This window comes from Aquarana catesbeiana, linkage group LG04, assembly GCF_042186555.1.
Source record: "Aquarana catesbeiana isolate 2022-GZ linkage group LG04, ASM4218655v1, whole genome shotgun sequence".
Classification (NCBI taxonomy): Eukaryota; Metazoa; Chordata; class Amphibia; order Anura; family Ranidae; genus Aquarana; species Aquarana catesbeiana.
In genome coordinates this window covers 509,012,277-509,029,579 of record NC_133327.1, presented here as the reverse complement: position 1 = coordinate 509,029,579, position 17,303 = coordinate 509,012,277, and the positions used below count along the sequence as shown (strand labels likewise).

At 41.2% G+C, this 17,303-nt stretch overlaps 1 protein-coding gene across 3 annotated transcripts in view; it reads left to right on the top strand.

Annotated features, from left to right (window-relative positions):
* The window catches only part of RASGRP3 (RAS guanyl releasing protein 3), a 252,417-nt gene that overhangs the window by 130,554 nt on the left and 104,560 nt on the right, over positions 1 to 17,303 (top strand). For all 3 annotated transcript variants that reach the window (XM_073627726.1, XM_073627725.1, XM_073627724.1), the window contains exons 4-5: positions 2,217 to 2,274; positions 14,112 to 14,243. In XM_073627726.1, coding sequence (XP_073483827.1) covers positions 2,217 to 2,274; positions 14,112 to 14,243 — 190 coding nt within the window. The remainder of the gene's footprint in view (positions 1 to 2,216; positions 2,275 to 14,111; positions 14,244 to 17,303) is intronic.

Here is a 17,303-nt window from a genome sequence, read left to right as displayed (position 1 = left end):
ACATGGCAGATTTGTGGCTATATGGCAGAAACTACTTATAGCTCTTTGTTGACCAGTTTAAGTGGGATTTGACTATCATTATCTACTTTTTTTTGTTTAACCTCCCATTGCAAGTTTTCAAGACTGTGGTAGTGTGGTGTCTCTGTTTCCAGTGGACTCATCTGCATGTTGCTCCCCTTCAGGCGGCTAATGATGGGCATGTGTACAGTGGAAATAGATGTGCAACCAAAAAAGGATACCAATGTGTGCAAAAAGACACAAGTATGTGCAAGACCTGTGCTATATGTGCACCTTTAAAACAGATGTCAGTGTTACAATGTTGCTGTAATAAAGGAATTCTTATTTTAACATGGACTGTACTATGAAGCCCTCTTTTTTGCTTCCATGACTCACCCTTTGCAAGTCCCTATTCCTACTTGCAAACTCGGGTCCCACAGAGCATAGCGGAGCTCATGCGCATCTATTTCCACTGTACACATATTTTTAAAGCTGAAGATTCCAGTTTTTTTGTAGATTGCAGCACCATCACACAAATTTTCATTAGCATTTATTGTGTATTTTTATATTTAGATTTTCATTAGTATCTATTGGGGGTAGCGCAGATTACCTACGTTACACATTCTAATGATGGGCATGGACATGGACATGCATAGTTATATGTATGTTGGTTTCTTGACACTTTCTCCAGTGAATATATATATTTATATTTATATATACTGCTTCAGCCATGTGGTTGATAGTTATTCCTATTTTAGCTACTGCTTTGTCTTACTTCAAAAGAATATAATGGGATATACAGTATGATTAGACTTTTTATTGTTTCAATACATGGTAAGTCAGTTCAAGATATCCTACCTCTAATCTATACCATTCAAGTAGGGGCAGTATGTAGAGACAACCACAGACAGGTGGAAGTGATTTCCGAGCTCAGTGCGTAAGAGATTGGGGCAGGTTGAGGGTGGGTCCCCCACCTTGTGGAAACACCAGAAGCAAGCTCATTTGGTGGTCCATGAGGAAATACAGTTATGGAGAAGGTTGGGGTATCATATTATAGGATTTTATGTTACACAATGCATGCTATCACAAGGTAAATTGTATAGCTAATAAAGTACGTACGCAATAAGTCTAACATAGTGGAGTCCCATATTCTCTATTGCATATCGCATGTGTTGGATTTGATTATGTAAAGAATGCAATACAGGTTGTCCATTTTATTGTTGTTCTCAGATATTCACTGCTAAGCGGTTAATAGGTTAAAGTGTTAAAGGGGTTGTAAACCCTCCTACTTTTTCACCTTAATGCATCCTATGCATTAAAGTGAAAACACAACTGCAAGTCACGGCCACCCAGCCCCCCATATTACTTACCTGAGCCCCTTCATCTCTTCGGCTGGGACATGCTGTCCCTCTCTCCACGGGGTCCTGGCTCTTGATTGGATAGATTGATAGCAGCACAGCCATTGGCTCCTGCTGCTGTCAATCAAATCCAATGATGCGGGCGCCAGGGGGTGGGGCTGAGTCCAGCATTCGTGTCTGTGGAAGCAAGTGCTGGACTTTGGAGCGAGGCTGCAAGGTAACCCCCTCGGGAGAGCGCTTCTCCTAGGTTGTTATCTGATGCGTGGAGGAGCCGCGAGAGCCGCCGGGGGACCCCAGAAGAGGATGTTCGGGGCCACACTGTGCAAAACGAGCTGCACAGTGGGGGTAAATATGACAGGTTTGTTATTTAAAAAAAAAAAAACAATCCTTTACAATCACTTTAAGATATACTATAAGACAAAGCAAAGAGATATAATATGCTTTTCTATGGTTTAACATTATAATGCTGCAAGTTTCTGACTTTATTATTGTATAATTATATGCTAATTGAAGGGAGTGGTCTCTATAGGAATGTATCGAGGGCTATGAAGAGAGTATGTATAAAGTCTGTTAGTATTGGTGAGTTGGCACTGGTGAACAGGCACTGCCTTAAAACACGCTGACAGCGATTGGTCAGCGAATGAAGCACTAATTGATGCACTTTTACAGTTTATACTGTAAATCTGGATGTTTTAAGATTTTATTGGAACTCTGCACCTGCTTTTTTTTTTTTTTACAATCGTCTAAGCTTAATTGCTTCAAAATGTTTCTATATTTGAATTAACCAAATAGATTGACTTTATTTCCAGCACTTTTCCTTTATGCTATTTTCTTAATATTTTCTTTAATCTTTTACATATCAAAATGCTACTGGTGAAAACTGTGATATATTGCGACTGAAGACATGTCACTTTATGAGGTAAGATTATATAAATTGAATATGGTTTTTAGAAATGTAGAATCAAAGACAAGTGCGCCACTGCAACTCTCCAAGCACTCACCTCATATGGTGGAATGAGGTGCTGGCTTGGAGTCCTTAATTTTGTCACACATGGCTCAGTATAATTCAAGAGAAAAGCTGCACACCACAATGATTACACAGACAAAACTTCAGCTGACAAGCTTCAGTTCAAAATCCTCTAAAACCATTCCACTGACATGTTTCACCCTATGGGCTCAATCCTGTATGATTAAGCCTACTGGGTGAAACATGTCAGAGCAGGGATCCTGTGGGGGGGACCATGTTCTGCAGCCTGTTCGCTGTGAAGTTTTGTCATCGGTGTGTGGCTTTGCTTTTAGATTACACTGAGCCATGGTTTCAGAAATGTAAAACTTTAATGATCAGTTTCTTGAATTTGCTTTCTTGTTTTTAGGCCAATAGGCTACAAACATTTCAATAGAGAAAATGTAAAAACAAGACTTTATGTGAGGACTTGTATTTACTTTATCCACAGTAATATTTATAAGTTGTGATTTTCAAAATGTTAGGATGTTGTTAAACTGCATATATTAGGAAACTCTGGATATCTTCGTTTGTATGATTTCTGTATAATTTGAGATAATGTGTAATACACATACTGATACAGAAGGTTATAAGTGTGAACAGTCACTTGGCTACGTTATTCCTTAAAGTGGTTGTAAACCCTTTACAGCCACTTTTTACTACAGGCAAGCCTATAATTAGGCGTACTTGTAGCTACACTGGATATCTCATAAACCTGCTTGGTTTAGGAGATATCCCTGTATTTGCATGTGCTGACGTCATCGGCACATGCCCACTTAAGCAAACTGAAGCAATGGCACATACATGCCATTGCTTCAATTAGTCTGTGCTGTTACCGGCAGCTCCCGCGTGCATGCGCGGGAGTGACGTCATCGCGACTCCGGCCAATCACAGTGCCGGACACGCGGTACACTGAATCTTGAGGGAGGACCCCACACCAAAATGTAAAAAATTGGGGTGGGGTGGGGTCCCCCCCAAAATTCATATCAGACCCATATGCGAGCATGCAGTCTGGCAGGTCAGGACAGGAGGGAGAAGAGCGAGTGCCCCCCCTCCAGGTCACATGCCCTCAACATGGGGGGGCATGATGAGGACAAGGGCCTCTTCCCGACAACCCTGGGCTGTGGTTGTTGGGGTCTGCAGGCGGGGAGCTTATCGGAATCTGGAAGCCCCCTTTAACCCTATGTGAATGAGTATGGGAGCACAATGTACCCCTACCCATTCACCCAAAAAAGTGTCAAAAATAAATAAAACCAGTACACAAGTTTTTAACAAAGTTATTTATTAAAGTAGCTCCAGCGTAACTTCTCCCACCAGCAATGTCTTCTTTCTTCCAGTTATTCTCGCTGTGCTAATGTATTCTTCCTCTAGTTCTTCCTCCGGTTCTTCTCGCTATGCTAATGTATTCTTCCTCTAGTTCTTCCTCTGGTTCTTCATCTGGTTATTCTCACTGCGCTGCAGATTACTTCCTATGCTGGTTCTTCCTGTGACCACCTCATCACGCGTGGGGGTCCCCCCCATGTAGAGGGCATGTGGCCCGGTATGGTCCAGGATAAGGTCCTTTCCTGACCTGCCGGGCTGTGTGCTCGGATAAGGGTCTGGTGTGGATTTTAGGGGGGCCCCATGCCATTTTTTTTATTTTGACATGGGGGTTCCCTTTTAAAATTCATACCAGACCGATAGTTCTGGTATGGCCTTGGGCATTGGGCGCAGGTCTCCCCTCAAGATCCATACCAGACCAAAAGGGCATGGTATGGAATTGGGGGTGAACCCCACGCTGTTTTTTTTTTTTAATTTTGGTGTGGGGTTCCAAGTTGCATGCCAAAGTCGGATCAGTTAAGATGATGATCCAACTTTGATCCAACTTCAATGATATTGAATGGGTTGAAGTTGGAGCAAAGTCAGACCAAAGTAGTGCAGGAACCTTTTTCTAAGTCGGACCAACTTGTATCGGACCAGTTAAGATGGCTCTCATAGGGAACCATTGATTTATACAGTATCTCACAAAATTGAGTACACCCCTCACATTTTTGTAAATATTTTATTATATCTTTTCATGTGACAACACTGAAGAAATTACACTTTGCTATAATGTAAAGTAGTGAGTGTACAGCTTGTATTACAGTGTAAATTTGCTGTCCCCTCAAAATAACTCAATACACAGCCATTAATGTCTAAACTGCTGGCAACAAAAGTGAGTACACCCCTATGTGAAAATGTCCAAATTGGGCCTCAATATTTTGTGTGGCCGTCATTATTTTCTGCCTTTACCCTCTTGTGCATCAAATTGACCAGAGTTTCACAGGTTGCCGCTGGAGTCCTCTTCCACTCCTCCATGACATCCACCTTTCCGTTTGAGGATGCACCACAGGTGCTCAATAGGGTTTAGGTCTGGAGACATGCTTCGCCAGTCCATCACCTTTACCTTCTTTAGCAAGGCAGTGGTTATCTTGGAGGTGTGTTTTGGGCCGTTATGTTGGAATACTGCCCTGCGGCCCGGTCTCCGAAGGGAGGGGATCATGCTCTGCTTCAGTATGTCACAGTACATGTTGGCATTCATGGTTCCCTCAATGAACTGTAGCTCCCCAGTGCTGGCAGCACTCATGCAATCCATGTCCTTAGTATGCTTGTCTTCAGCAAACTGTTTTAGGGGCTTTCTTCTGTATCATCATCAGAAGAGGCTTCCTTCTGGGATGACAGCCATGCAGACCAATTCGATGCAGTGTGAGGCGTATGGTCTGAGTTTATATAAAGGCTGCTAGTCATTTGCTGGATGTCATCCATCCACTGTGTTCTATTTTTCCTTTTCTTTACCTTGTTCTCTCCCACAATCTTGCATATGGCTTGTCCAGCTGAGTTTCCTGCAATATGGTCAATAAATTGGCATTTTCTTTTTAATATTCCTTCCAGCATATGTGGTTTTGTATCATTAACTCATTGGTGGCCTGATGCACACTGGATGTTTTGCTAAGAAACACGTGCAACACTGTTAGACGCGTTTAGGTGTGTCAGGCACTTGGGCCTTCATTTCATTGGCCAGAATAATAATTTATTCTGGCCATTGGAATGAATTGGTGCTCAAGTGCAAAATGCGCCTAGCATGTGTTTAGGCGTGTTTCCGTGATTTTTCTGCCAAAACGCTGCTGCTCCTGGATGCACTGGCTGTGTTTTTTTTCTGCCTATAAACTCCTCTAGACACCTATGTGTGCATGGACACATAGGCTAACATGGAGAGGTGTTTAGAGGCAGAAAAAAAACCACCAGACACCCCTAGGAGCAGCACAGAAAACATCCAGTGTGCATGAGGCCTTAAGGACAAAGTGAGGGAAAATGTTTCTGCGCCATACCTGAGAACAGAGCAGAACTGCATTTGTAGCAATTATTTCTTTATGTTTAGAGGGAGATTGTTTTTCATGGTTCTGTGTGTCTCCAAACTTTGGTCTTGGCAATTCCGGCTCTGATGTCAACATTGTTCTTCAGGTTTTCTTTAGTATGTATTTAAAGATAATAGACTATGGTTACTTGCATTATTCTTTAATTTTCAAGCAATTGTTCTAGATTCCTGACAAGTGGCATAATCTGTTCTATTCACTACAGCAATTTCATTTGTCTGGCTGTAAAGCAATTGGAGTGCACCGATTCTTTCTTGACATATAAATAAATAATTGTACTTCTATGGTCTTTTGGAGTTTGCTTCTACATTATTTACAAGATCTGGAGTATTATTAGGAGAGATTGTTTCTCTACTTTATGAGTTTTATGTGGACACTGGCATTTTTTCACAGGCTCTTAACTGAGTTGTAATCTCTGATTGCACATTATCCATGTATGACCATGTTACTTACAAGAGTGTAAGGAAAAGAACTTCCGTTTATGGCCTACAATGGGTCATTAACCCCCCTTCCTCCACAAAAAGGTATATCCCAAGTTAGGAATTAATATATTTGCAGATGTGCTTCCTTTTTAATATTTTATAGTAACAATGCATATTAAAACACCTTGGTATGTCCCATTTGTTAAAACAGAATATCACTCTCCATTAGGGATGAGTTTCGAGTTCGAGTCGAACTCATGTTCGACTCGAACATCGGCTGTTCGCAAGTTCGCCGAACAGCAAACAATTTGGGGTGTTCATGGCAAATTCGAATGCCGCGGAACACCCTTTAAAAGTCTATGGGAGAAATCAAAAGTGCTAATTTTAAAGGCTTATATTCATGGTATTGTCATAAAAAGTGTTTGGGGACCTGGGTCCTGCCCCAGGGGACATAGATCAATGCAAAAAAAAGTTTTAGAGCCCTTGCACACTGGGGCGGTTTGCAGGCGCTATTGCGCTAATAATAGCGCCTGCAAACCGCCCCGAAAGTGCCACTGCTGTCATCCCAGTGTGAAAGACCCGAGGGCTTGCACACTGGAGCGATGCGCTGGCAGGACGGTAAAAAAAGTCCTGCCAGCAGCATCTTCGGAGCGGTGAAGGAGCGGTGTGTACACCGCTCCTTTACCGCTCCTGCCCATTGAAATCAATGGGACGGCGCGGCTATACCGCCGGCAATGCGCCTCTGCAGAGGCGCTTTGCGGTGGTATTTAACCCTTTCTCGGCCGCTAGCGGGGGGTAAAACCGCCCCGCTAGCGGCCGCATACCGACGGTAAAACGCCGCTAATAATAGCGGCATTTTACCGCCGACGCTGCCCCTCGCCCCAGTGTGCAAGGGCTCTTAAAGACAGCCTTTTTTTGGGAGCAGTGATTTTAATAATGCTTAAAGTGAAACAATAAAAGTGTAATATCCCTTTAAATTTCGTACCTGGGGGGTGTCTATAGTATGCCTGTAAAGGGGCGCATGTTTCCCGTGTTTAGAACAGTCAACAAAAAAACAACAAAATGACATTTCAAAGGAAAAAAAGTCATTTAAACTACTCGCGGCTATAATGAATTGCCGGTCCGACAATACACATAAAACACATAAAAGTTCATTGATAAAAACAGCATGGGAATTCCCCACAGAGGAACCCCGAACCAAAATTTAAAAAAAAAAATGACGTGGGGGGTCCCCCTAAATTCCATACCAGGCCCTTCAGGTCTGGTATGGATATTATAGTGAACCCCGGCCAAAATTTAAAAAAAAAATGACGTGGGGTCCCCCTCAAAATCTATACCAGACCCTTCAGGTCTGGTATGGATATTATAGGGAACCCCGGACAAAATTAAAAAAAAAAAAACAGGGTGGGGTCCCCCCAAGAATCCATACCAGACCCTTATCCGAGCACGCAACCTGGCAGGCCGCAGGAAAAGAGGGGGGGATGAGAGAGCGCCCCCCCCTCCTGAACCATACCAGGCCACATGCCCTCAACCCCCCAACCCCCAGATCCCGGCCCTCCCCCCTGTGTGAAATGGTAAGGGGGTACAAAAGTACCCCTACCATTTCACTAAAAAAGTGTCAAAAATGTTAAAAATGACAAGAGACAGTTTTTGACAATTCCTTTATTTAAATGCTTCTTCTTTCTTCTATCTTCCTTCGGTTTCTTCCTCAATCTTCTTCTTCTGGTTCTTCCTCCGCGGCATCAGTGTCTTCTTCCCTTCTTCTACGGGCCGCTCCGCATTCCATGATGGCATGGAGGGAGGCTCCCGCTGTGTGACGCTTCTCCTCTTCTGACGGTTCTTAAATAACGGGGAGGCGGAGCCACCCGGTGACCCCACCCCCTCTGACGTACGGGGACTTGACGGGGCCTTCCCTGTGGCATTCCCCGTGACGTCACGGGGAATGCCATAGGGAAGTCCCGTCAAGTCCCCGTGCGTCAGAGGGGGGCGAGGTCACCGGGTGGCCCCGCCCCTGTTATTTAAGAACCATCAGAAGAGGAGACGCGTCACACAGCGGGAGCCTCCCTCCATGCCATCATGGATGCAGAGCGGCCCGACAAGAAGATGAAGACAGGAAGATGAAGACAGGAAGATGAAGACAGGAAGATGAAGACAGGAAGATGAAGACAGGAAGATGAAGACAGGAAGATGAAGACCGGAAGATGAAGAGAAAAGTGTCACACAGCGGGAGCCTCCCTCCATGCCATCATGGATGCGGAGCGGCCCCGAGGAGAAGGGAAGAAGACGCCGACGCCGCAGAGGAAGATGCCGGACGAGAACACCGGTGGAAGAACCAGAAGAAGAAGATGGAGGAAGAAACCGAAGGAAGATAGAAGATAGAAGAAAGAAGAAAGAAGAAAGAAGAGGCATTTAAATAAAGGAATTGTCAAAAACTGTCTCTTGTCATTTTTAACATTTTTGACAGTTTTTTGTGAAATGGTAGGGGTACTTTTGTACCCCCTTACCATTTCACACAGGGGGGAGGGCCGGGATCTGGGGGTCCCCTTGTTAAAGGGGGCTTCCAGATTCCGATAAGCCCCCTGCCCGCAGACCCCCACAACCACCGGCCAAGGGTTGTGGGGATGAGGCCCTTGTCCTCATCAACATGGAGACAAGGTGTTTTGGGGAGCTACCCCAAAGCACCCTCCCAATGTTGACGGCATGTGGCCTGGTACAGTTCAAGAGGGGGGGCACTCTCTCGTTCCCGCCTCTTTTCCTGCAGCCTGCCAGGTTGCGTGCTCGGATAAGTGTCTGGTATGGATTTTTAGGGGGACCCCACGTCATTTTTTTTTTTAAATTTTGGTGCGGGGTTCCCCTTAATATCCATACCAGACCAGAAGGGCCTGGTATGGAATTTAGGGGGACCCCCCACGTCTTTTTTTTTTTTAAATTTTGGTTCGGGGTTCCCCTGTGGGGAATTCCCATGCCGTTTTTATCAATGAACTTTTATGTGTATTGTCGGACCGGCAATTCATTAATAGCCGCGAGTAGTTTTAAATTACTTTTTTTCCTTTGAAATGTCATTTTGCTGTCAGACTGTTCTAAACACGGGAAACATGCGCCCCTTTACAGGCATACTATAGACACCCCCCAGGTATGAAATTTAAAGGAATATTACACTTTTATTGTTTCACTTTAAGCATTATTAAAATCACTGCTCCCGAAAAAACGGCCGTTTTAAAAACTTTTTTTTTCATTAATCCATGTCCCCTGGGGCAGGACCCAGGTCCCCAAACACTTTTTATGACAATAACTTGCATATAAGCCTTTAAAATTAGCACTTTTGATTATTCATGTTCGTGTCCCATAGACTTTAACGGTGTTTGCGTGTTCGAACAAATTTTTTGCCTGTTCGCAAGTTCTGCTGCGAACCAAACAGGGGGGTTGTTCGGATCATCCCTACTCTCCATGTATCTCTCCCCAGATCCTGACATGTATTTCAAAATTCTTCCTATATAAATGCCTGATTACTTGGTTTCACCATGGCCAAGGATTACTACACACAAATATTATCAGCTATCAAATATATTACATATATGGTCTCCTAAATGGTCAAGAATAGTTTATAAACTGTGGGTTATATGAGTCTCTCTATCCCCCCATAGATAGTATCCCCCCATAGATGCCCTCAATATGACAAAACATATGGCGCATAAAACGCACACTGGATAAAGTTCACATTACTGAATAATTTTGCCTCTATGTAAATAAACCTGGATCTTATGAGAAAATGAGAGGGATCAGTTTGTTGTGTATAGAAACTTAAGGAAACAATATGTGGGTATCCAAGAATCAGCTTGAAAAGTTCCAAACTTGGAGTATATACTGGAGTGTATACTTTTAAATATCACTTACAAGAATGACAACACTCTGCATTTTGTACACAACAACTTTAATTTCTGATTAACTTGATCGAGTACTCTGGAATGAGGCCAGTGTTCCTGTTTTCTTAGTTTGCCTTTCCTCCTGAGTAATGGCAACAGTCTAACTCTGCTTTGCTAACAAACATCTTAATAGGGTTTCTATCGTCACTCCACCTATCAGTCTATCTCTTAATTCAGATTCCAAACTGCGGCCAAAATTACAATCCACTGACAGCGTTACTCTCTTCAGAAATACTATTTTTTGACAGTTGATTCCTTCTGTTCAAATTGAAATATTTTGGAGATTTTTTTGAGAGTTTTCTAAGTTGCAATTGTTTCCTCAAAAAGGTTAAAATTCTTTAGTGAAGGACTCTTTATTAAAAATGATCTTGCACTGGTGACATACTATACTATACTACTCATATATTGAAGAAGAGCAAAGCCCACCCTGTTTTTTTCAGCACCCATCAAGCATATAGAAGTCAGTCTATCGTAAGGTGTGCAATTGGGAAAGTGCATAATGATTTGCTCTGCGTGCATCTGTGCATTGAGACATAACACGATTGTGAGATAATATTTTAATCCTCAATAGATAGATTTTTGGCATTCAGATCCTTATAAGAGTACCAGAGTAGTATTAATAAACAGAATAATGAATGTGTTGCCAAGGTAGTATTCAATTATTTTGAATATTGAACTGGGACGTTTGCGATGCTTGTTGCTTTAGTAAGTCAGGTTGGGACTTTGTGTACAATGTACTATCCAAGCTAATTCCTGAGATTGTGTAAATCAGGATAATGGCAATATTAATATTATTTGCGCTAGTGTATGTATTGTTACCCAAGGAAGGACAGCATAACTTTACTGATGATATTGTATCCACAAGTGCGAAATACTGCTAACCCCACATATTCAATGTTGATTGAAAGGATAGGCATTTTTTCTTCAGATATAGAACAACAAGGAACCTGTTATCTGATGACAAACCTGGTCCCTTCATTTCCCAAAGCTAGCAGAGAACCTAAAGATACCCTTTGGCAATCAGAAAACAAGAGAACCTTAGTATCATTATAAAACCAGCTGGTGGTGCCAATGTAATTGCAAATTATTTTGAACATCCAACTTGGATGGTTTCAATGTTTGCTGGTGTAGGCTATCTTCTTACATTGGTTTGTAGTAAGAGATATACAAATATCAAATGTCTTCATCTTCTTGTCAGGCCTCTCCGCATCCATGATGGCATGGAGGGAGGCTCCCGCTGTGTGACGCGTCTCCTCTTCTGATGGTTCGTAAATAACAGGGAGGCGGAGCCACCCGGTGACCCCCCCCCTCTGACATACGGGGACTTGACGGGGACTTCCCTGTGGCATTCCCCGTGATGTCAAATTTGAAGAAGTCTTTTCGACGAAACATGTCTTGGGCACGGTTACACGGCATTCCATTGCACTGACATTAGATGCCGCTGTCCGAGGAGGACTACACCGATCGGATGGCTGGGCCTTAGAAGGTTGGGTGAGAGATACCCCAGTTTACACTTCAGGTCCACTGTGACCGCGGTGCACCGTTGGATCACTGATCCTGTTGCTTGCTGTGCTTGCTGTGGATTTTTTTTAAAGGCTTTTATGTTTCAGTTTAAAAGTGAGTGTAACCATTGAAGTGTGTTTTGAAGTGATTTGAATAAATCTGTCAAAATGGTATCACGCTATGTGGAGCACTTTATTCATTTTTTCACATATGGAGCTGGCTTGATTGGATTCACGGTTCATCACATGCAACCCAGGTGTGGTTCAATTGCTGTTTTGCCGAACACGAGAGTGGGAGGCTATACAATCTGGTGAGTGCGCTATTCAGAGGGAGTGGTGTCACTATCACGGTGGTGTGGTGGAAGAGTAGAAGATTTTTCACACAAGAAGATTGAAAAACAACTGTGGAACTTATTCATTCATTTCTTGTAATTTATTATTTATAGTGACACTTTTCACTGGGTGTTAAAGAAATTTCTTTTCATGATAAAAATAATATTTTTCATGACACTATTATTATTTTTATGTATAAGTAGACGGTCATAGGCATTATGCTGCTCTGACCCATTATTTTACGCAATTTATATTAGCGCCGCTATCTCTATCTGTACACGTATCTTCTTACATTGTGTGAAATCAGGTTAATTACATCATTATTTTCTTTGGTCCCATTTTAACACTCCAAAAGAGAGAACACAACTGTTCTGATCATACAATGTCTGTAAGTGGGACATACTGCTAACCCTACAATTCCAATGTTGATTGAACCACAAATGGAGATGACAGAATCTTCTGGACAAACAAAAGAGAAGACAACAGAAGTTTTTGTTTCCCCCCAATATCTTTTAAATGTTTGTTATGTGGTGGAATTTAGTGCCCCCACTGACCTTTAATAAATCTAAACTTAGTACTCAAATTCTTACAAGAGGACCAACATATCATTAAAAATTGGCAGACAAAAGTGGTACCGATGTATAACTCATTTACTCTAATACTTATCACATTGGTATATTTAGAACGCTTGTGGACTTATCAAGTTATATGGAGATACCACAAGACTCCAATAACAGCGTACAATTCTAATGTTAATTCTAACTCTCTTCCTATGTAAAACCTAGAAGATTCAATGGATGGTTTTTGGATGAGGTTTTTGGATGAAATATGTTGTTTTCTTTACATGAAAAATCCTAGAAGACCTGTGATCTATGGCCAACCAAAATACATAAAAGTTTGCACCCTTTAAAAGAATAGAAGGGACAGTTTATTTCCCCTGAGACAGCCTTTTCACAACTTCTTTAACTTTAAAAGAAAAAAAAAAGCAATTGCAATACAGACAAATTTGTAGATTGGCCATGTGTAGCTCTGCTACAAAAGCCTCTATGAAAAAGGAAAGAAATATATCTTTCAAATTTATAAAAGAAGAAATGAACAGATTATATTTTCATTATCTGGAAAGGTAATGTATAAAATCTTATTTTTTTTTTCTTGATTTTGTAGATCATCTTAACTTTGTGTTACATGTGATAATCTACGTTATGCATTCAGACAACTGACCTAAATTACCCCTGGGTGGTGGTGGACAGAGTCTATGGACTACCAAGGCTCTGGTGGTTTTTGGAATGAACAGATGTTGCAGAACATAGAAACAAAGAGCCCCCTTGTTTTTTTTGCCAAATCTGCTAGGAGCCCATAGGAGTGTTAAACAGCACTTACATGCGATTATCACTATTGCCTTAATGAACAAGATGAACACTGTTGCCTTAATGGACACAGCCCAAAAACAGCACACACATATGGTGGCCTGTTCAATAAAGTGTTCTTTATGAAAAATGAAGGTGTGCTAGTAATATATACAGCATATATGCTACAGGATGGCGTCATTACTGTCACTTCAGCACACATAAAGCCTTCAGTGTCTGTCTACTGTAGGGTGCACAATTTGTGCAAAAAGGCACAAGGTAGTGGATGTGGAGTTAGGAAAAATCCAAAATGCCTGGATGGGTGGGTGTCAGTCTGGAGGAGTGGGTGTTCCTAGGCAGACTGTATTCGTCTGCAGATCACCCTTGGTACCATGTGATGCAGAGTCTGCACAATTAAAATAATTGATTTCCAATTAATGAAATAGGGCTATTGGACAGTAAGAAATACGAATCTCACAGTAAGTAGTGAAATCCTAGTGTAAACATTCAGCACATGAGAGGCACTTTTACAACTGTGCAAGACAGAAGGTAAGGCTGGAGTTTTGCTTTCTTTTCTTTTTTTTTACTCAATATGAAATCATTTCCCTTTATATTCCTCTTTCTTTCATTTCTCACTAGTAAAATGTATTTATACCTGTGTATGTATTTACCTTCTGTCACAGTTACAAGGAAAAAAGCATGAAAAACCAAACTGCAATCATTTGGATATGTTTTGTTGTCATTTACAAGTCTGTAAATAGACCTACATCATATACAAAATTCAATTTTTTATTTCTTTTTACATAAGGAACTCTTGCTCTTATTTCTGTTCTAGATACTGGATTTTAGAATTTCCTGCTGAGTTTAATTTGGATCTGGGTTTGATAAGGTTGACTGAAGAATTTAGAGAACAGGCAAGCCAGCTGGGACATGAAGAACACATTAATCTTATAGATATCTCTAGCATGTGAGTCCATTGGTTATTATTTTTTTTTCTTGCATTAGCAAAAAAATTATCTCTGTATGAAAAAGGAGCCCTTCTGTTGTTTCAGTGGGGTAATTTGTATGATAAGTTGGTTTACATTACGTGTTAAACTATGTTCTTTTATGTTGACAGAAGAAATAAGATATCATTTGTTATAGCGAGCAATGGAGATTGTGATCAGGGATAGCATGATTATGTTCTCCATCAGATGATCCACAGTTAGACTTACAGTACATGGCCAAAATATATTTGGAGCTTAGACATATAGGGGTTGATTTACTAAAGACAAATAAGCTGTTCATTTTGTAGGAGAGGTTGTATTTTGCAGAGGAATTTGCCTAAGAGCTTAGTGAATGAGTTGAAGTTTCATACTGAAAAGTAGACTCAATAATGTGCAATGGAAAAAACCCAAAAAACAGCATTTTTGTTTGCACATGATTCGATGATGGAATTTAAGAGTGTTTCACCTCATTCACTGAGCTCTGGGGAAAATTCCCACACAGAGTGCAACTTCCAATGCAAAGTGAACAATCTTTCTACCTTTAGTAAATGCTATTAAAGTTAACTGCAGTTGCATGAAAATATGGTTTTATTCAAATATAAATGCAGCGCTTATACACTCATTATAGTCCATGTGAGTGGAGAATAAAACATTTCATATTAGGGTCCAATAAGTGCAGGTCCAAACAAAGGGTGCTAAGAAGGATGCATCACCAATTACAGAAGTTCACACTGACCCTTACCCTACATTATGGACTACCTAATCAAAAGTAGTCAAATGCACTTGAAAACAATCAACTCCAGCTCTCCGCACATGTATGATGATATATTCCTTAAGCACTGATGCGATCCAGCACTGACAATGTCTCACAACATAAGCATATGGGAATAGCCAAGGAGAGACTTCTTCATTGCGCAGGATTACTGATAACATTTTTGATTTAAAAAGAAGCCAAAATACGCACAAACATAATAGTTGAAATCACGTGTTAATCCTCCTATCACTAGGAATGTTTCCAACCGGTAAGATGTCTGACTACCAAGAGTAGCAAAATTGTACTTTTTGTTTGGTTTGTAATGTATTTCCGACTGCAGAACATAACTCTGTAGCTGAAGGATTCAGAGAAGGTCATTGTTCGCTGTGTGAAAGCAGCGGTCTATCTGCAGCAATCCAACACCCCCCCCCCACCCGGCTGAGTCAGAGCTAAAAGACCATGGCTCTCTGTGTTAAAATAGTGCTTTATCTGCAGCGATTTAATCCTCCCAATGAGTTAGGGCTTCAAAACTATTCCTTTTTGTGTGAAATCTGCGGTCTATCTACAGCAATCCAACATTCCCCACCACAGACTAGTGCTGAAGGACCATTTGGTTTGGTGTACACATGTGCTAAAGTGTGGCGTGTTCATCTGTGGGTCAGGAACATGTGCAATTTAGCCTGCATTCCCCAGCTGCAGAGATGGTAAAGCCTAGGAGGAGAGGGTGCTGTGATGTGAAGGATCTGAGTCATAACACAAAAATGCGATTCGGACCTCTGCTGGAAGAAGATTTTACTAACCAGACCTCCGTGACTTCTAATTCAGTACCCCTGCAATAGAGAAGGCTCCCTCTAGTAGTAATAAAGTATATGAACCTGATAAAATTGAAAACCAACCCCTTCTTGTGGTCATAAACAATCTTGCACTGACCTCTAGAACATTACCAAGAGGTTTTAAATTTAAAAAAATATATAAAATTGGTGCCCTCTTGTAACTTAATGTAATAAAAAAGGTGAAACTGTGCTGACTTCAATTATCCAATCAGCTAGCAAAAATGTATTAATTTTGTTGTATACACTGGTGTAGTGTGCAGCACTTTTGTGGATAAATGCTCCAAAGATTTCTAGGCAGTGCTTCTCTCTGTTTTGAAACACATTTTGCCTCAAGTCTCAAGTAGTCCTCAAGTACATCTGGCTCTTTTGTGCAAAGGCTGTAGAAGGGTAGGAGACAGGTGAACTCCTGTTCACTGTTCTCTGCTCTACTGAATGCACATGGAAGTGCTCAACTTTGAGCACTTCCAGGTTGAAGATTTCAATATTCCAGCCCAAAGGGCTCCTTTACATCTTTGTATGTGTATGTTAACACATGTGTTTCCATGCATTGAATTGCATTGGAAAAGCAGCACATCCCCAGGCATATTTATGCATTCCACATTAGCAGTATCCATAGAGGGTGACAACATTATTGCATATATCACATACGCTGGTTTGTAGTGTATTTAACCCCTTTTTGAGTATTTATAATTTTTAAATTATTTGTTTGGTCTCACTGGGCACTTGTGTTTTGTACACATTGAAACAATTTTATAGATTTTTTTTTTTGCCCACCCTATGCAATCATTTTGCACTTTATTGGATTGGAGTAGCGCCGCATTGCCTTTATTTTTGTTAATTCATTTGATGTGGGGACACATGTTTGTGCTGGCAGTCACTCATTTGATATCACACTAGAGAGGTCTGCGTGGTGGTTGTTTAGTTATATTTGGTAATCAGCAGTGCTGCTGTACATCTCTTATGCTTATCCACCACTGAGCAAAACAACTATAGGGGAGTGTGGAAGAGGTGGAAAAAAACTTTGCAGAAGCTTTATATTACTGGGAGTCTAGGAAAAGCATCTGAGAGGTAGTAGAAACCTAGAGAGATGCAGGGTGTCTTATAAGCGAGAGAGATTACTATGCATTGTTTTTTTTTTATATATATATAAACTTTTTTATTTATTTCAAAAGAAAAAAACAATAGAAAAAAAAGGAAAAAAGTCCATGGTAACACGATAAGCTAGAGTAAAAATAACAAAACATTAGTCTCTGGACCAAAGAGTTATAACCAATTTGCTACAACATATCATTTTATTACTCAAAATAATTTCCTCAGCCCCATCATGTACTTAGAAAACCCTGACCCCTCCATTCGGGGTCCCTCAGGTACATAGGTATGTATGGAAATTCCCATGGACTAAATATTAACCCTCAACCCCCTCCCACGGGGAGAGGAAAAAAAAAACGAGAAAA